Genomic DNA, 21,985 nt, shown 5'->3' with positions numbered 1-21,985 from the left:
AGAATAGTAGTACTTTTAGCCATATGGTACTTATGGTACATGGAATTACAATTTTACTTTTGCCACACACCTAAAAATATTGAAGCAAAATCTCCTACAAAAATAAATAAATAAATAAAACCCACCACTTATTTACCCATAGCTCCCATATAATAGAGTTCTTGGTCGCTAAAGAAGGCTGACAGTGCCTGGCAGGGATGTTTCCAATACAGTTATGTCACTTAATGATGGAGATATGTTCTGAGAAATGTGTCATTAGGTGATTTTGCCTTGTGAACATCACAGAGTGTATTTACACAAACCGAGGTGGTATAACCTACTACACACTTAAGCTATATGGTACAGCCTATTGCTCCCAGGCTACAAACCAGTACAGCATGTTACTGTACTGAATACTGTAGGCAATTACTACACAGTGGGAAGTATTTGTGCATGTATCTAAATATAGAAAAGAGACAGTAAAAATATGATATAAAAGGTTTTTATTATTTATTGATTTATTTTTATTTTTTATTTTTTTGAGACAGGGTCCTACTCTGTTGCCTGGGCTAGGGTGCAGTGATGTCATCATGGCTCACCGCAGCCTCAAACTCCTGGGCTCAAGCCATCCTCCTGCCTCAGCCTCCCGAGTAGCTGGGACTGTAGGCTCAGGCTACTATGCCGGGCTAATTTTTCTTTGTTTTTTTTTGGTAGAGACATGGTTTTGCTCTTGCTCAGGGTGTTCTAGAACATCTGACCTCAAGTGATCCTCCAGCCTCCACCTCCCAGATTGCTAGGATTACATAAAAGATTTTTAAAAGGGACACTTGTATAGGGCACTTATGGTTAATGAGCTTGCAGGACTGGAAGTTGCTCTAGATCAGTGATCCCCAACCTTTTTGGCACCAGGGGACTGGGAGGGGGGATGGTTTCGGGATGATTGAAGCACATTACATTTGTTATGCAGTCAGATCTCTCTGCTAATGATGATCTGTATTTGCAGCTGCTCCACAGTGCTAGCATCTCCACCTCAGCTCCACCTCAGATCATCAGGCATTAGAGTCCGCAACCTAGACCCATCACATGCGCACAGTTTACGATAGGGTTCGTGCTCCTATGAGAATCTTAACAGGATCTGACAGGAGGCGGAGCTTATGCGGTTATATGAGTGATGGGGAGTGGCTGTATATACAGATGAAGTTCATCTCGCTTGCCCACAACTCACCTCCTACTGTGCGGCCTGGTTCCTAACAGGCCACGGACCCGGTTGGGGCCTGCACTACTCTAGTGAATGAGTAGTGAATGAATGTGAAGGCCTAGAATATTACTGTACATTACTGTAGATTTTATAAACACTGTACACTTAGGCCACACTAAATTTTTAGAAAAAATTTTCCTTTTGTCAATAATAAATTAACCTTAGCTTACTATAACTTTTTACTTTATAAACTTTTAGTTGGGCATGGTGGCTCATGCCTGTAATCCCAGCACTTTGGGAAGCCAAGATGGGAATATCACTTGAGGCCAGGAGTTCAAGATCAGCCTGAGCAAAATAATGAGACCCCCCCATCTCTACAAAAAAAAAAAAAAAAAAAAAAAATCTTAATTAGCTGGATGTGCACTTGTAGTCCCAGCTACTTGGGAGGCTGAGGCAGGAGGATCGCTTGAGCCCAGGACATTTGAAGTTACAGTGAGCAATGATCCAGCCACTGCATTCCAGCATGGGTGACAGAGTAAGACCCTGTCTCTAAAACAATTAAAATATTTTAAAACTGTTGACACTTGTAATAACACTTAGCTTAAAAGACAAACACATTGTACATACATATTCTTTCTTTTGATCTTTGTAGGCTTTTTTTTTTTTTGAACTTTTTTTGTTAAAAACTAAGACACACACACACACACACACATTAGTCTAGTCTTACAAAGGGTCGGAGATCATCAATATCACTGTCTTCCACCTCCGCATCTTGTCCCACTGTAAGGTCTTCAGGGACAAGGACAGGCATGGAGCTGTCATAACAAAGCCGCCTCTGGAATACCTGCTGTAGGACCTGCCTGTGCTTGTTTTTCAGCTTTTTTTTTGTTTTAATAAGTAGAAGGAGTGCACTCCAACAATAAAAAGTATAGTATATACATGAACCAGTAACATATTTATTATCAAGAACTATGTATGGTTAATTGTATGTTCTATACTTTCATACAACTGGCAGCACAGTAGGCTTGTTTACTCCAGCATCACCACACACGTGAGCAGTACGATGGGCTATGATGTAACAGCTGCAATGTCACTAGCAATAGGAACTTTTCAGCTCCATTATAATCTTAGAGGACCACCATCATATATGTGGTCTGTCATTGACCAAAACATCATTATGCAGCACATGACTGTAATGAATATGGGTGGTACAGGAGTTTTGGGGAGTAGAAGTGAAACAAATTCTGTAGCTTATCTATTGCCCCTTTGGGATGAGGTAGCAGCTGGGCCTAAAATTGCTCCACCTTCCCCTGGATCCTCCAACTTCTCATACTTTTGGTCCAGGTGTGTATGTCTAGCTCCATGAAGCAGCATCCTGGCTTCTGTGAGACACCCATGCCACGAAGTTCAGAAGCATCAAGACCAGACCAGTGCTTCAGTCCATTTTTGTGGGTTTCAGCTTGTGCTTGTGGTTCCCAGCTTGTGCTTGTGGTTGGTTCCAGCTTATTCTTACTGCCAGCCCTCCTCCCCAGTCATCCATCTTTCCCTCCCAACTGCCTATGGACTTCAACCTCCTGCATCACAGGTAAAGACCACGCCTTATAAAGACTGCTTAACCAGCTCCTACAGTTAAGGTCAAATCCCTGTTAATTCTCTCTTCCAGTGATTCTCCTTCTCTGATTAAATCCTGACTGCTATATTAATTTTGTGGAAAGATAAAAACATTCCTAATCTACCTGATGCTTGTCTATGAAAACTTGGCATTTAAGTTAACAAATTTTAACTTTGTCAACTTAGTGAACAAAAAAGGGCAGTTTTTACTTTTAATATATTGTTAAAAGTACATTTAGTATATCCGCAGAAAGCTCAACCTATTTATACCTGCAATGTTAGGAAGAAAAATTCTTTAAAATTACATTTTGGGATAGCTGAATAGTATTAAACATTATTTGAAACATTCTATTGTTTAATTTGTGACCCTATACCTTCAATTTTTCATGCACAAACCATACTTTAGCTAACTAGTTATTTTAGAAAAAGACATCATGACACTAATTTTAGTCACAGTGTATTATAAAAATAACCTTCAATAAAGTGAGACGATTTTGAAAAGGATGTGGATGTGTCACGTCTATTATTTTTGTAAGGACATTATATTATTGGTCATTTAAAAATATTAGTTATTTCGGACCCTTACTCTGTGAATTGTCTTAGATTGCTAAATATTTGCCATAATATACGTTAAGTATAATCCTACGAATATTCCCACTAGTAAAAGAATTATCGTGTTCTTCATGTAAATTATTTTGCTAAGGATGTCTAAATGAATTTCACGCATGCTTAAATAGAAAAAGGAAAATAGGAACAAAAATAAAATAGTAAAGCTTTCATAAATCTACAAGTCCAGAATTACTATCAGGAAACATTTAGAAAAGTATAATTACTACTTCTGCTAATAAAGTCTTACTAATAGACATACTCTGGACACTTTTAAAACAAAAGTACCAGTAGCAATTCTGTTACTTCCATATTTAAGTCAAACAAAACTACATGTACTTGATTAGAAAAATAGTTTAAGCAGTACAGGGGTGAAATGCATAGCTAGTTTTGAGACAGACTGAGGAACAGAAATCTCAATTCCAGTTTATAGGTATGTATCTATCAATCTGCAAACAGCCTGGACCCTAAACCCTTCAACTAGAGCCCAACTAAAAATGATAGTTTTGCTGGCTACAAAAATGGTGTTTCGAGTGATAATACTAGAACCTGACTCAGTTGTAAGATGCAGCACCAAGATTAAAGTAAAACTAATTTTTACTGTTCTAGTAGAAGCCCATTTTTTTTCTCTTCCAAGTGCCTATTTACATTTTTTTCTTCCTTCCATATATATGTATCAATAGAATTACTACCAGTAAATTTAAAACTATCTTCAAAAAAATGTAAAGGGCAACATAACCTTTTCAATAATATATGTGCAATTTATTTTATGCTTTTGCTTTAACATTACTCCCTACCTAAATTATTAATGACATAGTTTTTAAAGCCCCATAATCAAATAGCAGCTACCATTTACTGACCCAAGCACACAGGGCTACATTTAAAAAAACAAACAAACAAAAAAAAAAAACTGCCGGCATACCTCAATTAATTGCATTTCCCATATAATATTTTTTTACAAATTGAAGGTTTGTGGCAACTCTGTGCCAAACAAGTCTATTGGCTCCATTTCTCCAACAGTATGTGTTCACTTTGTGTCTCTGTGTCACATTTTGGTAATTCTTGCAGGATTTCACACTTCTACACTATTATGCTATGAGGACTGTGATCAGTGGTCTTTGATGTTAATATTGGAAATGTTTTGGGCCAACATGAACTTAATTGATAAATGTTGCGTTCTGACTGCTCTACCCACAGGTCATTCCCCTCCTCTCTCTCTATGTCCTAGGGTCTCCCTATTCCCTGAAACACTACAATATTGAAATTATGTCAGTTAATAACCCTACAATGGCCTCTAAGAGTTCAAGCGAAGGAGGAGTTGCTGGTCTCTCACTTTAAATCAAAAGCTGGAAATGATTAAGCTTAGTGAGGAAGGCATGTAGAAAGCCAAGATAGGCCAAAAGCTAGGCCTCTTGAGCCACAAAATTAGTCAAGTTGTGAAGGCAAATGAAAAGTTTCTTGAAGGAAATTAAAAATGCTAATCCAGTGAACACTTGAATGATAAGAAAGCAAAACAGCCTTACTGCTGATATGAACTTTTAGTGGTCTCGATAGAATATACCAGCCACAACATTCCCTTAAGCCAAAACCTAAACCAGAGGAAGGCCCTCTCTTCAATTCTATGAAGGCTGAGAGAAGTGAGGAAGCTGAAGAAAAGATGGAAGCTAGCAGATGTTGGTTCATAAAGTTTAAGGAAAGAACTCATCTCCATAACCTAAAAGTACAAGGTGAAGCAGCAAGTGCTGATGTAGAAGCTGCAGCAAGTTATCCAGAGCTTTTAGGTCATTAAATATGAAATGTCTGATCTTGACTCAGAAGTGTAGTTTATTATATCTCAAACAAGAAGCAGTACAATTAATCAAAGTATGCGCCTAAACTATTGACACAGTTTTGCCAACTTAATGGTAGCTTGTTTATGCCAGCAGCAAAGAAGTCTGGAGAGAGAGTGGCGATGAAATTGCCAAAGGTGTTTTCCACAGCTTGTTGAGAATTGAATACTTTGCCTTGCAAGAAGTGGTCAGTTAGTGCAAGGTCTGGTGAACATGGTGGATGACAGAGAGTTTCCAAGTCCAGGTTCTGTAGTTTGAACAGTGTTGTTTGTGGGACATGTGGTAGAGCATTGTCTTGCAAGAGGATTGGCTATCTCTATTGACCAATCTCAGTTGCTTAATCGCAAGCATCCTCATCATTTTGTCCAGTTGGTTGCAGCAGACATCTGCTGTAATCGATTGACCAGGTTTCATGAAGCTGTAGTGGATAATACCAGCGTTGGACCACGAAACAGACACCATTAACTTATTTTAATGCATATTTGGTTTTGGACTGTGTTTTGGCACTTCATCTTTATCCAACCATTGTGCCAAACGCTTGCAATTATTGAAAAGAATCCATTTTTCATCGCACGTACAAAGTGGTTCGCCTTTATGTCAGGACAACAAAGAAAGGCAAGCTTCAAGTCAATTTCTCTTCTGATGCTTGTTTAATTGATGCGGAACCCATCTATTCAGGTTCTTTACTTTGCCCTTTGTTTCAAATGGTCCAATATTGTTGGAATAGTAACGTCAAACCTTGCTGCTAATTCATGAATAGGTTGAGATAGATTTGCTTCCACTACAGCTTTCAGCTCATCATTATCCACCTTGGTCTCATGTTACCCACATGGCTCAGTTTCAAGGTTAAAATCACCAGAGCGGAACTTCTCAAACCATCCACCTACTGTGCATTCATTAACCACATCCTTCCCAAACACTCCATTAATATTTCAAGCTGTCTGTGCTGCGTTGGTTCCGCAATGGAACCCGTATTTGATAATGACACAGATTTTTGACTTATCCATGGTTTTACAAAAATTGCTCTTAAAAAAACTTTGAAAGATAACCACAAGCCAGACCATGCAATTGAAAGAATGAGGATGTACCTTCACAATAGTAAAACAAGAAGTGTCAAAGTGAAATGTCAGAGATATCAACTGTCAAACTTAGTACTTAAGGAAATCAGATATTTCATACTTAATAGCCTAATAGGTAAGATCATTGATGAAGATGGCTACATTAAACAACAGATTTTCAATGTAGATGAAACAGGTTTTATTGGAAGATGTCATCTAGGACGTTGATAGCTAGAGAGAAGTCAATGCCTGGCTTCACAGCTTCAAAGCTCAGTCTGACTTTCTTGTTAGGTGCTAATGCAGCTGGTGACTTTTACTTTTAAGTTGAAGCCAATGCTCAGTTACCCAAAAATTCTAGGGCCCTTAAGAATTAGGCTAAATCTACTCTGTGCTCTATAAATGGAACAAAGCCTGAATGATGGCACATCTGTACAGCACGGTTTACTGACTATTTTAAGGCCACTGTTAAGACCTGCTGCTCAGAAACAGAGATTCCTCTCAAAATACTACTGCTCACTGACCACACACCTGGTTACCCAAGAGGGCTCATGAAGATGTACAAGAGTAGTTTTCATGCCTACGAACACACAATCCATTCTGCATGGATCAAAGACTAATTTTGACTTTCAAGTCTTCTTATTTAAGAAATACATTTCCTAAGGTTATAGCTGCCCATAGATAAGTGATTATTCTCATGGATCTAGGCAAAGTCAATTGAAACCTTCTGGAAAGGATTCACTATTCTAGATGTCATTAAGAAGTCATGATCCATAGGAGATCAAAATATCGATAGTATCAGAAATTTGGAAAATGTTGATTCTAACCTTCACAGATCACTTTGAGGGGTCACAACTTCAAGTGGAGGAAGTCACTGCAGATGTGGTAGAAAGAGCAAGAGAACTAGAATTACAAGTGGAGCCTGAAGATGTGACTGAATTGCTGCAGTCTCATAAAACTTCAATAAATAAGGAGTTGTTTCTTATGGATGAGCAAATGGTTTCTTGAGATGGAATCTACTCCTGGTGAAGATGCTGTGAACATTGTTGAAATAACAAAGGAATTAGAATATGACAAACTCAGTTGATAAAGCAGCAGCAGGTTTTCAGAAGATTGACTCCAATTTTGAAAGTTCTACTGTGGGTATAATGCTATCAAACAGCATTGTATGCTACAGAAAAATCTTTCATGAAATATGAGTCAAACTTCATTGTTGTCTTAAACTGCTACAGCTACTCCAACCTTCAGTAACCATACCCTGATCATTCAGCAGGCACCAACATCTTGGAAAGATCCTGTCAGCAAAAGGACAGCAAAAAACTTTCTAAAGGCTCAGATGATTGTTATCATTTCTTAGCAATACTTTTAAATTAAGGCATGTATATTGTTTTAGACATAATGCTGTTGCACACTTAATGGAGTACATATAGGGTAAACAACTTTTCTATGCACTGGAAAACCAAAAAATTTCTGACTTGCTTTATTGCAGTGGTCTGGCACCAAACCTGAAAAACCTCTGAGGTATGCCTGTATTTTGCAAGGTAGCTTATCACTTCCACTTTACAGATAGGAAACTGAAGGCAAGAAACACAGCTCTCCCCAACTCTACTAAATAACACCTCAAACTCATGACTAGACTCTTAATCTTTCCATCTGAAAAGGCTCATTACATAGCCACCGCCACTCATCCCCTTCTAAAGAATTTAGGCAAATAAATAAGGACAAACATTTTTCTAACAAAACCACTTTTATTTTTAAATAATTTTTACTACCAAATACAGAACAAAACTCAGTGTGGAGGCAGTGTTCACTTGATTTCAACTGGTTATCTTATCTGTTAAAAGGCCTGTGTCCCAGTGCAACACTACCTTTGTGCAGAAAAAATTTGCTGAAAATAAATATCCTAAGAATGGATAATCTTCACTGCAGCATCTTAAGTCAGTGGCACTACTTTAAAAAAACAAAAAATTAATCCTTTTAGAAAAGTTAGCATATTTGTATTCAGAGATTACAAGTGAGGGAATAGACTGTGAATAATATTAGGTTTTACCACGTGAAACTTCCAATATTTTAGTTGTTTCTGACTTACAAAAATGGTTGTGTCACATGGTTCAACCTTTACTAAAAAAAGTTTACACAAATGTCATTTGTGTTCAACTTTGTTTTTAAAAATGCAGTGATTATTAGGTCCATTACTAGAACTTCTTATACTCATAGACAAAATTCCTTTTGATAAAATCTTTAAAAAGTTACTTACTACAAACTGTAAAAACAATGCTGCTTTTCTATATGGCATTTCAATTTTAGAACAGTTAAAAAAAAACCCAATTTATACTCAAAACTTGGATAAAAGCTACAATCCCAAGTTTCACTTTCCCTTAATTCCAGCCATCCCGGCACTACTCATTTCATAAATGAATATACTATTTACTATTGTACAGTAGATACATATAATTGACAGCTTCTATACTACTCCAGAAAAGGCAAATATTTATATTTCACTGAAAATATAAATTTACTAGATATAGTTGGGATCATTTGTTTACCCTAAAGTTCATTGCTTTATTCAATCCCATTCCCAAACCCACACTATAATAAAAGTATACTAAGCTAAGAAAAATGACTACTTTAGATAGAAATTAAATCATTTTTGACAGTTATGATGGCAACTATCACTACAGTGATGGAATTTATGTACTATATTTAAACATGTGGATAGAAAGGGAAAGGGCTTCACTTGTAAAATGAATGAGGTAAATGTCATACATTCAATAGCGTAAATAAATACAAATACAGTTTTACAGGAACATGAACATAAGTTTAAGGGTTTTATTATCAAAGTCTTGTAAAACAATTTCAGAAACTGTACATCAACATGGCACAGACTGTAGCCTACTTTTGTTTTTACTTAACAAAAGTGAAGCCTGAAACTCTTTAACTAAGAAAACAGTTGCCTAACTACTTTGCATATAACATGAAATCACTGTGTGCATAAGATTACTACTGCAGTAATAGTAACACAAATTTATTGGTTTTATACAATTTGAGATCAAATAAAACGTACATTATCAAGTAGATTTGTCTTATTTTAAAAGCATATGAAGGTCAATTTAAAATGCACTACCCCCTTTTTCCAACACTGAGCTTAAAACAAATTAATGAAAGGAAGGAAAATTGAAAATCAGGACAAGAGATAACTTTTTTTTTTTTTTTAACCGATGGACTCAGGATAGGCAGATAGCTTTCACTGATGTAAATGTGGAATAAATTATTATTTCAGGAAAAAAAATTCCCAAACACCTTATGAAAAAGTATACAACTCTACTTCAAAATATGCTATTTACTCACTGCCAAAGACAGTTTTATTTGAAATCTTGTTTCTGTAATTAAAGCCTAATTAGCCATCAAAAAAGGTTAGTGCATATATAACCTTTCAAAGTTAAACAAAAGCCACAAAAATTTAGCCACAAGGCTTAAAGGATTATCTATTTCAAATGCTCATTTCCAGATGTAAATATAAGAATGTTAATTTGTCATGTCAACAAACAAGACCGTAAGTAGATCCATCATGTTGGAGGATTTTAATGACATTTAGGATATTCTTGCCACAATAACATGCAATCAGTGCATTCCCTACGTGGCTCTATTACGGCAATGAATCAGATTCTAGAAATACTATAAGTGAACTTACTTAATAAAGGAGATCATACAACATAAACAATCCATGCCTGCTGTAGATGCATGCAGCTTTTCATTTTTGTTAAGAAGCAGTACCAGAATAGTAAAACTGCTTGGTTACTCAATCAGATTTCACTGTGACAAGAACTGGTTACCCCTGTACCATTTCCTAAAAGCTTTTTGATGTAAATAACTAATGTCAATATCAGGAGCTTTATAACCATTTATAACTCAGAGCTGTATACATCTAAGTTTGAGATGAACAAATACAGCATTAATAAATCACACAAAGGAATGACACTGATGCATGTATAACACAGTTGGGTTCCCACAGAGGCAATATTCAGTCACTCATATCCATGTCTTCTTCATGATGATCATCCCCATTCACTTTGGATTCTCTTAGTGAATCACCAGTTCCCTTTTCCACAGAACATTCCTTTATTTTAGGGGAACCTGCTTCTATTGGTTTCTTCTCTTCTTTTTTCTCTTTCTCACTGTCATACCCCTGTTCCTCTTCATCGTAATCCCGTGTAACCTGCTTTGCCAAGGAAAATAATAAAAGTAAATGTCTTCAAAGAAAAATCACTTCTTAAAAGTCAACATCATCCAAAATACCAAAATAAGTTGGTTTGTAAACATACTTTTACATCTTTATCACTCTCTGATTTTCTTTCCCGGTCCTTTTCCTTATCTTTACTCCTCTTCTTCTTGCTTGTTGATCGTTCTCTTTCATCTCTACTTCTTTCTTTGTCTTTATCTTTCTTCTTCTCCTTTTTATGTCTAGAATGACATTAAGATGTGTAGCAACAAGTTTAACTTGCTTAGATGATGAGCCTGACCCAAGTTCACAAGATATAAATAGGACAGTGAAGACACAAAATCCTGGACAATAAAGGTACAACTGTGTACAGGTTAACGTAGGCCAGAAGACCATAGGTTGGTTACAGGTCTATGATGCCCAATCCTAAAGTGTTTAAGTCTCAAGGCTTAAAGAGAATATATCAAAACATTCTTAAGAACTTTCACAGGACAGTTTTAAAACTGACAACCTCTGAAAAATATAAAGGATAGATCTAAATGATTAAAATTCTTACCTCCTAGGGGATGGTGAGCGAGACAATTTTCTTTTAGGAGACCGAGGCTTTTTAGGAGATCTTGTTCCACTCCTGCTTCTTCGTCGCCGTCTCTCTCTAGAATCACAAATGTGAAAACTAGGCTTTAAAATACAGTATGATCTAAAAGATACAGACATATCACAGATGTGTCTAGGCTGGAGCTTCACTAGGAACTCCTACAATATGATTCTAATAATGAAAGACCTGCTTCACAGTACCATTTTTGGCTAAACAATTAAATGGATAATAAACATCTGCAAACCATGTACCTTTCCTTTATTGCCCTGAAGAAATTCCCTAATTTCCAGCAATTCTTTTTAAAGACATTCTGACACAAGATGTAGAAATATTAAAGCTTGAGAAAAGACTGAAATCTGAAGTAAACTATTACTGAAAAAAATTAGTTTTAGATTCAAACATTCATTGTTCAGAACAGGTACGGGATCATCCAATAATGTTGTGATACAGAAGGCAGCCACTAATAAAATCCAAAAATTAACTTTCAAATCATTAGATGAAATTCAGAACCAGTTAGTAGAAAGGCAGAAATCAGACTGAGTTCCTATCAAAATCCCCCTCCCTCCACCGACAAACCCTGCTTTCAGCAATTATTGAGATACACAGTTTTCCCCTGCTTTTTATTGTGACTACAAAAAAATTCTCCAAAGTTGTCAGACTGGCAAGATAGCCATTATATGATTTAGCTATAAACAAAACAATGAAAAAATAAAACTTGAACATTTTCATCACCCCTCAAAAAGAAACCCCATACCCCTCTACTTCTTCCTGCCCTCCTGGTAATCCAGTAATCTACTTTTTATCTTTATGGATTTGCCTATTCAGGAAAGTTCACATAAATGGAATCACACAGTATGTGGCCTTTTGTGAATTGTTTTCAAGGCTCATCCAAGCTGCAGCATGTAGTGAACATTAGCACTGCCTTTTGGCTATTGAGGTACAAGTTTCTATGTGGACATGTTTTTGATTTTCTTGGGTATATCCCCAAGAGTAAAACTACTGGGTCAAAAACCTCTACATTTAACATTCTTAGGAATTGCCAGACTGTTTTCCAAAGCAGCAGCCATGCATAGGGTTCTAATTTCTCTTCCACCTCACCAATACTTTTCATCTGTCTTTTTGATTATAACCACCCTAGTGGGTGTGAAGTGATATCTCACTGTGGCTTTGATTTGGATTTCCTTGGTGACTAATAAAGCAGAACATCATTTCATGTACTTATTGAACATCTGCATATCTTCCTTGGAGAAATGCCTATAGATTCTTTGCCATTTTTTAATTGGGTTGTTGACTTTCTATTACTGAGTTGTTAGAGTTCTCTATATAGTGTAGACATTAAGTCTCTTATCAGATATATAATTTGCAAATATTTTCTAGCACTCTAGGTTTTTACTTTCTTGATAGTATCCTTTGATATATAAAAGTTTTTAATTTTGGTGATTTCCAATTTATCTTTTTTCTTCTGTTGCTTGCGCTTTTGGTGTTATATTTAGGAAACCACCGCCAAATACAAGGTCATAAAGATTTACTTCTGTTTTCTTCTAAAAGTTTTATAGTTTTACCTCTTAAATTTAGGTCTTTCATCCATTTTTTCATATAGCATGAGCCTCCTAGCAAATTTAAGTAATGTAGATTAATAAACAAACACTGCAACGTAATGTGTACATGAGATCTGAAGAAAATGGAATTAATTATGGCTAGCCCTTAATAGTATCATAGGAATTTCAAAGTATGAAAAATATATTTTCTAAGGAGTAAAGTTTGCAGCATTTTAATTTGCACTGTAACAGTTTAGAGACAGAATTAGTCCAAGAATGACACTCAGAACTTGCATTGCCTCCCATTAATTTATCAATGAACCACTATAAGGGAAAGAAAAATTCTTGAGTATTAACATGTAGATATGATAAATATAGTATAACTAATTTAATGGAACAATTCAGTATGCTTTAGCTGTTAAAATTGTTAAGATAGAAAAACTGAACCTTTGTTGAGTTCTGTGTTGTATCAAATATACTCTACACCATAAAATATTTAAATAACAAGAAAGAGAAACTTCAGCTCACTCTTCACAAGTTGTCTTTTCAAAAGCTTTCAATAATGGCAAAGCTTAACTTTTATCAACACTGAAGTATTTATCTATGTTCTGGAAAACATTTCATGTTCACATGTTCACAACAGCCTACTGATAATCTTATAAGCAAAGTTAAAATGCCAAGAATTCATGATGTCATCTTACCTGCTTGCACTTCTAGAACGTCTGGCTGTGCTATAACTTTTTGGTGGTGTTTTGGAACGTTTCTTTTCTTTGTCTTCTTTCTTTTTATCTCTAACAAACGAACATAATTTATGAAAGCATTAGAAGACTCAGCTAGTGCCAATTTACATAGTGTTACAAATAAAAATGAAAGTATAATCAGGTCTAATCCCATTCCTCAAAGCACGGATGTTATTCTGACAACTGTTTTAGAAATAATAGCTCATTTGTCATATTTGCGGTACATAACTCCTTCAAAAATCCCATTTTCCTGGTATGTCACGTAAAATTTCTCTCCAACAGTGTACACTATGAGATGAGAAAAATATTAGGATGTTGGCCAGTTTCTTGGTATGTTTGGTGGTAAACACCAATAGGTTTAATAATTGTCTCTAAGCTCTTCAACACTCCTTTTTCTCTCAGCTAACTACCACTTTCCCAAACCATCTCTCCTATTAAGGTCAAAATCCATAATGCACTATTAAAATCACCCATCAATACCATCAATATTCTTCCAAAGCACACATCCCATGTTAACCTTTATTATGGATCAAGTTCAAGCTTCTACCTTTTTCTGTTACTACATACTCTGGGCTATTCAGCGCTATTAGAAAAATATACTACTGAAATGGACTGGTACTACAGCCATAGCTCAACTCAAAATCTTTTCATAAATTCTGGTAAATTTAGTTTTATTCCCCATGGTATTTTTTTTCCCAAAGATCACCATTCTCCCTGAGATCCTGAGCAAAGGGTAGATGATCAACGTAAGTTTGCTGAATGAGAAGTCCCATAAAAACACACACACCCCTATCTCAACTATTCTATAATTTTAGGGATCAAAGTATCCCTTTCATTGCTCTGAGCTAATCTTTCCATTCTATGGTCTTCTATTTCATTCCTTCCCTTCTCTGGTCATCCTGCTCCATCATTTATCCTCTCTCTTTATTAAAGTCTTTATCATCTTATTCCTAGATTACAACAACTGTCTAATGGGTCCTAGTCATACCTTCCATAAATTGATTCTGCACTGTCAGAAATCTTTCAGTGTACAAACCTGAAAATGCCAATTCCCTGTTCATCATTTTTCAACCAATTCCAGTTGCCTCCTGGATCAAGTGCAAACAGTGTGAACAACAAAGCCTTCTATGATCTGTCTCTTTATACTTCTGATCTCATATCCTCGTAGCCCACCTATATGAAAATACTTGCTGTTTCAAGAAATAGCATTCTCCCCTCTACCTGAAACGATGCTCCCCAGTGAAATTTATCAGAAGTTAATACCTGAGTCACTTATCAATTAAACCTCTTCCAATGTTACCAAGTGGCAATCATCATTTAACAACAGCCCTTCTCCTGTAACTACATTCACCACTCCTCTCACAGTAATGAGAAAGTCCTTAGAGGAAGGAATGCCTAATTCCTCTTTGCATAACTGCTCCATTAAGCAACGCTGGATTGACTGAATTAACAGATGATTCACTGTGTAACACATAATGACTAAAACCGCCATTATTATGGCCTGAACACTGACAGTAAAGCCACCCCAGCTCCTCTGTTCCCATAAGTTGAGTTATATGCTTACCAAGAATAAATTTTGTTGGGTCCCCAGCTGCACTTATTTTAATTACATGACTTAAATATATGAATGGATAAAACAATACAAAATGTAAGACTGCTTCTAGAAAATTAAGATACCTATTTTAGAAAAAGACAAAGCACAGTTGATAAAAAAAATTAAGCACTGTGAAAACATATATGTCTGACAAATAGAAATGACCAGGGGCATACTAATTTAAAAGGGTTGGGCTCCATATGAAAAGACTGGTCACTGAGTATGTGTTTAAGTGGAAATAAAATGTTTCTTTTTTCACAAATCCTCACTTTAATTCCCTACTGGTCCCAAATCATAGGATCAGAGAACCGCCAGTATGGTTCAGCGTATATAGCAATCCTTTTTAAATGTTTCCCAGTCACTGACCTATAAAGATGAGGCTTGGCTGTCTTGCCTTAAACTCTGGCATACCATGAGGAGTGGCTGGTAGCACTAAATCCTTAGCAGTGGTCGAGCGGAAAGGAGGAAATGAAAAAAGGTAGTAGGATAGGTAAGAAATTTAACTAAGTTCTTCAGCTATAAAGCTAAAGTTCTAGTTTGCAAGGAAGCATGAGAAAAAAAAAGTCAGTCCCCTCAAATTCTAAATAGTTTCTTCCCCTGTCTAGCACTATTCTCTCTGCTCCCCAAACCCAACCAACTCTTTATTTAGTAGCAGCACAGTATTTGGGGTCTTAGGAACTCTAAAATTCACGTTCTCACCCAATGTTAACGAGTCTTTTCTACCTGGTTTTTGATGTGCTCCTTGACCTTCTACCTCTCTCTCTGGAATGAGATCTTCTCCGTCTTGGACTTTTGGATCGTCGCCTACTCCTTGACTTAGAATGTGATCGCCTCCTCGATCTGCTTCTTGACCGCCTAATAATATAAAAGGAAGCCAGTACGTGCATATACATGTAAAAAGACTGTGAATATTTAGCTTAGTATCAGACATATGGATTCACCACCAATTAAGTGGGGATAATTCCCTTCTAGCTGCTGTCATTAATTATTTAGTCCATAAAGTAAATACCTTTGATATCTTAGAAATCAGTAATACCTTTTAAGGCTTGGAATTCTTTGCCTTTTAATGTTTTGCTCAATGTCAGACCAGTCCTTCTATACCCATCGTACCCACAACTCTTAAGTAGGTTAAAATTCTACTAGAGAATGAAGGAAAAATACAAAAACATCCAACTCATTTGCATCATCTTATACAATTATATGACATTTTGGCATGTATTTCCTCTATTTGATTCCTCACTATTACAGCTTAAACTTTACCATTTCTCAAATACTTAATTAGGCTATATACTAACTTTAATAGGCCTTGTAAGCCCATAAAGCAGATATTATTTGTATTTTATAAATACAAACCACTTAGTGTGCTGCCATCTATGATTTCTCATTGTTGTCTCTGAAATAAATTCCACTTCTTTAATTCACAATTTAAGAAGCTAACTCCGTGCAGTAGAACCCTTATATAGATACATACGACTCAGTGCTAACTGCTACTTTTACTCTCATTTTCCCCTCAACATATCACCATCTCTGCATGACTGTCTCTTTCATGTCACATGAAAGAAATGTTTCCTATCCATGCCCTACCCTGACCCACTATCTCTATTTTCTCTTCTAGGACTTAAGAAGCACATTTAACCTTTACATATTGACATCCTCCTTCCTGTCTTAAAACACTCATTTTCCTCTAAGAATTAAAAATAAGCTACAATCCTTTGGTTAGTCTTTAATACTTAACTCTCATTTATATGCCAGGAAACTTAGAGCATTATTTAACCTCTTTGATCCTGATACTTCAGCAAAGAAGAGTAATAAGAGCTCTAACACAGGATGGTTGTAAAGATTAAATGTGATTATACAGAGTCCAGTTCAGTGCCTTAGTGTAGGCATATACAGTTGATCCTTGAACACCATGGGCTTGAACTGTGAGAGTCCACTTATATGAGGATTTTTCAACCAAATTCAGATTGAAAACAGTATTCAAAACCTACATATACAAAGGGCTGACTTTTCGTATAAGTTCCAAGGGACTTCAGCATACAGTTACAGGGGGTCCTGTAACCAATCTCCTGCGTATATCAATAGAAAACTGTACATTAAATATTAATGCCCTTCTTTCCTCTTAATGATGTGCTAATACAGCTTCTGTTGCCTTAACTCTCTAAAACAATTGCCTTAAAACCCATCAGTAGTGCCTTATTGAACTCAATAAATTTTTATATTTCAAACTACTTAATTAAACATCTCTTGCAATAACATCTCTATATCCTAAGAAATTTTCACTTAATTCTTATCTACCTTTCTGTATGTTCACAAAGACACAGGAAATTTGTCTAACCATCACTATACTCTTGAGCAATTACTATAGTGCCTGACTTAAACAAAATAAAATGCACTAATAATATACTTCGAGTGAAATAATGAGCCTATAAAATATCAGCATCATCACTTTCTTAAGAGATTAAATCATTCTGGAAAACAAAAACTGATGTTGTTAGAATAATTATTGCTCATCTTCTGAGGATTCTGGCTTTAAGAAGAATTTAAGTTAAAATTTTCAATGAACAAGTTACACATTTTTCCTACCTTTAATGGACACAGAAAAAGTACAGATGTAGACAACAAATCACAAGAGTATTCTTACAGGTTTCTTTCGAAATTAAGGGATTAATAGTATAAGTTTAAAAAATCTAATAGGCAGAAGAACCACATAAATCTACTTACCATAGGGTTCTAAAATAGTTGTTTTTCAAGGGGAATGTACTGTAGAGTTACTTTTACTACAATTAATAGCTTATGTGAGCTTCTAACAATCATCAAAATAGAGAGTAGCACAACATCTAACAGTAAAAAAGCTTACTGAAAGTCATGGTCATTTTACATACTAAGATGCTTAAGATACAACAATCCACAATAATTATTATCTGTTTATGATATATTATAAGTGCCTGAGTTCAGGGAAATAAGTATTTCACGTCTATTTTTCACTGGTCATAGTAATTCTTATTAAAATTTGAGAATCCTAGTAAGATTTGGTATATTAAAGAAAAACATAAGCTCTCCTTCTTAAGAATTCAGAAGAGAAACATATAAATTGTGGTCATCTGAAGAGATTAAACTGAACTATGAGAGCAGCGTCCTGTATGATGAAGACTGTAAGCATTACCGACACTACAAATTAAGAGTAAAATTTGAGCTATACCTTGAAGAAAAAGGAGCATCTCAGGTAGAAATGAAGATGTGGGAAAGAGCATTAGGCAGGAAGAATCATGAGCAAAAACATGGAGACATAATAAAAATGGTATGTTGGGGCAAGTAGTCCTGTACTTTTGGAGTGGCCAATGACATGTATGGGAAGATAAACCAGACTGAACAGTAAAGAACTCTGAATGCCATTCTTACTTCTTATCTATCACCTTATTGAAGCAATAGGGAGCTTCTCAAGATTCAATAGAGCTGTGACATGATCCAGATTTGGGTTTAAAGATATCTCTAAGAACGAGACGGGCTGGGATAAGGTGGGTGACAGGGAATAAAACAGACATACCATGTAGGACAACCGTGTATTAACCCAAGAAATGACTTAAAATAAGACAATGATACTAGAGTAAGATGATGATCATGAAAGTAAAGATGAAGGGCCATCTCTGAGGCAGAATATAGTTTGTTAGATATTTGGATATGATGTGTGTTTAATAGAGATGTGACATACAAGAGACTGGGATTATGGTTAAAAGAAGAAAAAAAAAGAGAGATGTGACAAAGTCTAGAATTCAAGTATACTTCACTGCTCTTTCAAGAATCCCAGTAATAGGAGAAATAATTTTGTCTAATCCTTGGTAAAAACTAAGGAGTAAAAGAAGTTGCTAAGAGAAGGCAGACAAATGATGGAACTAGGTTTCAGAAGAGATGAACCCAAGGGTGAAGGCTACCAGCAAATAAGGTGTGAAAGTCAAGTGGTAGAGGGATACATATGTAAGCTGAAGCTGAGACTAGCTGAAATAACTGAGTACAACTAGAGTATCATAGTTCCGAATGTCAAAACCTTAAAATGTTTTGACTACAACTAGAATGCAATTAGGCCAACCAGGGTAGAGTTTAGAAATTAAGAAAAATGAAGAATGGCTGAAATAGTTGGTAATGGATAACCCAGAGCAATCGTTTCCAAACTGTGGTTTGTGACACTCTGAATGCTCTAAGACCTTTCATGGGATCCATAAGGTCAAAATTATTTTCAAAATAATACTAAGATATTATTGCTCTTTTCACTGTGCTGACAATTGCACTAATGGTACAAAAGCAATGGTAGGTAAAAGTGCTGGCAACTCCTCAGCACAAATCAAGGCAGTGGCTACTGAACTGTGCTAGTATATTCACTGTATTTTTCACTGGTATTTAGGTATGCACTTGGAGTTAAAGAAAAAAGTAATGCCACTTTTACTAAGGATAAGGATGTCTTTGATGAAGCAGTAAAAGTTAATTTTTATTAAATCTGGTCCCTTGAGTACTATTCTGTGATGAAATGGGAAGTATGCATAAATCACTCCTGATGCTCATTAAAGTATAATGGTTAAATAATAAAGGAAGACATCTGTGTAAGTGAGTTATAAAGCTGAATTAGTAGACTTTTCATGAAATATCACCTTCAAGAACCAACAATCTATGGTTATTCAGACTTCAGTATTTGGAAAAATAAATGAAGTCTATTACTTCAAGACAAACAAATTTGTTACCAAGGATAAAAACTAACCTTTCAAGAGAAAATTAAATTTTGGAAAACACAAATCTACTATTGTGAACTTGACAGCATCTCAATACTTTGGTTTCTCTGATGAGACCTGAGGTGGTGGTATTACTACATATCATTTTTTGATATTGTGTAACAAATACAAATCAATATTTGGAAAACTGCATAATGCAACGAATCAATTTTTTTCAAACCACCAATGCTTACTTTCACAAAATCCCACGTGGAAAAAAAGATCCATTCAAAGTCTAAGAAAGATCAACAGATTTTAAAGTAACAGAATATAAAAAGTTCATTACTATGGTTTCAGATTCCATATTGCAACTACCTTTTCAGAAACTATCACCTGTCAAATTTTGGCATTTTATCAAAGAATACTAATCACAATTACCTGAAATGACTGTACATTTACCTTTCCCTTTTCATGTTTGTATAAAGTCAGATTTTCTAAATATACTAAGGAAACTACATTGCAGTAAGTTAAATGCAGAATCCTGTTTTTTTCTATTAAGCTAAACATTAAGGAAATTTGCAAATAAGCAAAACAAAGCCACTCCTCCTACCAACTTTTTTTTTTTTTTTTTTTTTTTTTTGAGACACAGTCTCACTCTGTTGCCTGGGCTAGAGTGAGTGCCGTGGCATCAGCCTAGCTCACAGCAACCTCAAACTCCTGGGCTTAAGCGATTCTACTGCCTCAGCCTCCCGAGTAGCTGGGACTACAGGCACGTGCCACCATGCCCGGCTAATTTTTTCTATATAGATTTTTAGTTGGCCAGATAATTTCTTTCTATTTTTAGTAGAGACAGGGTCTCGCTCTTGCTCAGGCTGGTTTTGAACTCCTGATCTCCAGCTATCCACCCGCCTCGGCCTCCCAGAGTGCTAGGATTACAGGCGTGAGCCACCGCGCCCGGCCCAACTTTTTTTTTGAAAGAGGTTTGTTTCAAAGCTATGTTAACATGAATAGATTTATTACGGTTATTTCAACAGTTTTAATATTTAATATGGTCAACACTGACAGATATAACCCACATAAATAGAAGCTCTTTGGGCTTCTTACACATATGTATTTCACAGTATGGAACACTTCACAAATTTGCAAGTCATCCTTGCACAGGGACCATGCTAATCTTCTCTGTCTCATTCCAACTTTAGTATACGTGCAACTGAAGTAAACATAATTTTTGCACATGTCAAATGGTTCTATGACCAGTAAGTTTGAGAACCACTGGTCTAGAGAGAACCTTATATATTCATAAACAGATGTCACATAGAAAAGAGAACAAGCTGAGTTAATCTTACTCCAGGCAAGCAAAAGAATGACAATATCAGTAAGTTTATCCAGTAATAAAAAGAATGATCTCAAAAATAACAGCAAGTCGTCATTTGAGAATATTCATGCAATAGATAGATAATCTGAGGTACATAACCTCATAATTTAAAAGTCTCAGGAGTCTAGTGAAGAAGTCATATTTAGAAATCAAATCAAAATTTCAAGTCCAGTGTTCTTTCCATAATAGTAACTCATTCTGGTACTGAAGTCTCAATGCTTTCCTACCATCTCTGAATTTTTTGTGGGTTTTAAAGTATGAATCATCTATCTACTCCATACCTTTCTTTCCTTTATACATGTGGGAACACTCATTTACATACTCTAACAGCAGTGGCTACTAAAATACACTTTAACCAGGAGCTAGTGAGTTAGACAGCAAATTAAGAGGTGTGACATACAGAACTTATCTTTGTCTGAAGTATAACTGACTACAGAAAACAATCTAACCTGTGTCTAGAAGACGAGGGAGTCCTCCTCCGCCTAGAACGTGATCTTGATCTTGAATGCCTTCTTTTTTCTTCTTTCTTATCTAGATTTAAAATTTAAAAAAACACCTGTATTTAGAAATCAACAAATAGGAATATTCCCATTCAGAAGTTATTATTTAATTTTCTGCTTTTACATGTATCCTTAAATGTTGTAAGTAACCATTTTATAATCACAATGTGGAAGCTTAATGAAATGATACAAATTATAAATTATCCAGCCTTTTTGTAGATCCAAATTAGACTTTTAATTCTCAGATAAGGTTCCTTTCACTATCTCACTTGCCAGACTTAGGAAGCTGTGAAGTGTTTTCCATAAAACGATCTATAAAAAGGAAAAAGGGTTAAACACTTTAAATTCTCGGTCCAGCAAAACGTTCCTTAGTGTGTACGTGTGCACATATACATGCTCGAGGTTCAGAGGAGGTGAACTCTTATTTCTCCACCACTTAACTTTATGCT

At 35.7% G+C, this 21,985-nt stretch overlaps 1 protein-coding gene and 1 non-coding gene across 13 annotated transcripts in view; both read right to left on the bottom strand.

Annotated features, from left to right (window-relative positions):
• Positions 1-8,006: 8,006 nt before the first annotated feature.
• SRSF11 (serine and arginine rich splicing factor 11) overlaps positions 8,007-21,985 on the bottom strand; it is a 44,881-nt gene continuing 30,902 nt past the window's right edge. For 5 of the 12 annotated variants that reach the window (XM_069480141.1, XM_069480129.1, XM_069480139.1 and 2 more), the window contains 6 exons: positions 21,486-21,567; positions 15,688-15,819; positions 13,332-13,421; positions 11,054-11,149; positions 10,601-10,739; positions 8,007-10,494 (listed from right to left, as the gene is read on the bottom strand). In XM_069480141.1, the coding sequence (XP_069336242.1) occupies positions 10,300-10,494; positions 10,601-10,739; positions 11,054-11,149; positions 13,332-13,421; positions 15,688-15,819; positions 21,486-21,567 (734 nt within the window). In that variant the 3' untranslated portion in view covers positions 8,007-10,299. Of the gene's footprint in view, positions 10,498-10,600; positions 10,740-11,053; positions 11,171-13,077; positions 13,111-13,331; positions 13,422-15,687; positions 15,820-21,485; positions 21,568-21,985 lie in introns of all 12 variants that reach the window. The other 7 variants (XM_069480133.1, XM_069480132.1, XM_069480138.1 and 4 more) reach the window with 4 other exon arrangements.
• On the bottom strand, positions 20,778-20,882 carry LOC138391067 (U6 spliceosomal RNA). The gene has a single exon (XR_011234708.1). It is a non-coding gene; the product is annotated as a U6 spliceosomal RNA (small nuclear RNA).

This window comes from Eulemur rufifrons, chromosome 8 (genome assembly GCF_041146395.1).
Source record: "Eulemur rufifrons isolate Redbay chromosome 8, OSU_ERuf_1, whole genome shotgun sequence".
NCBI lineage: Eukaryota > Metazoa > Chordata > Mammalia > Primates > Lemuridae > Eulemur > Eulemur rufifrons.
The sequence above is the reverse complement of the archived record's forward strand: the minus strand, read 5'-3'. Positions and strand labels throughout refer to the sequence as shown.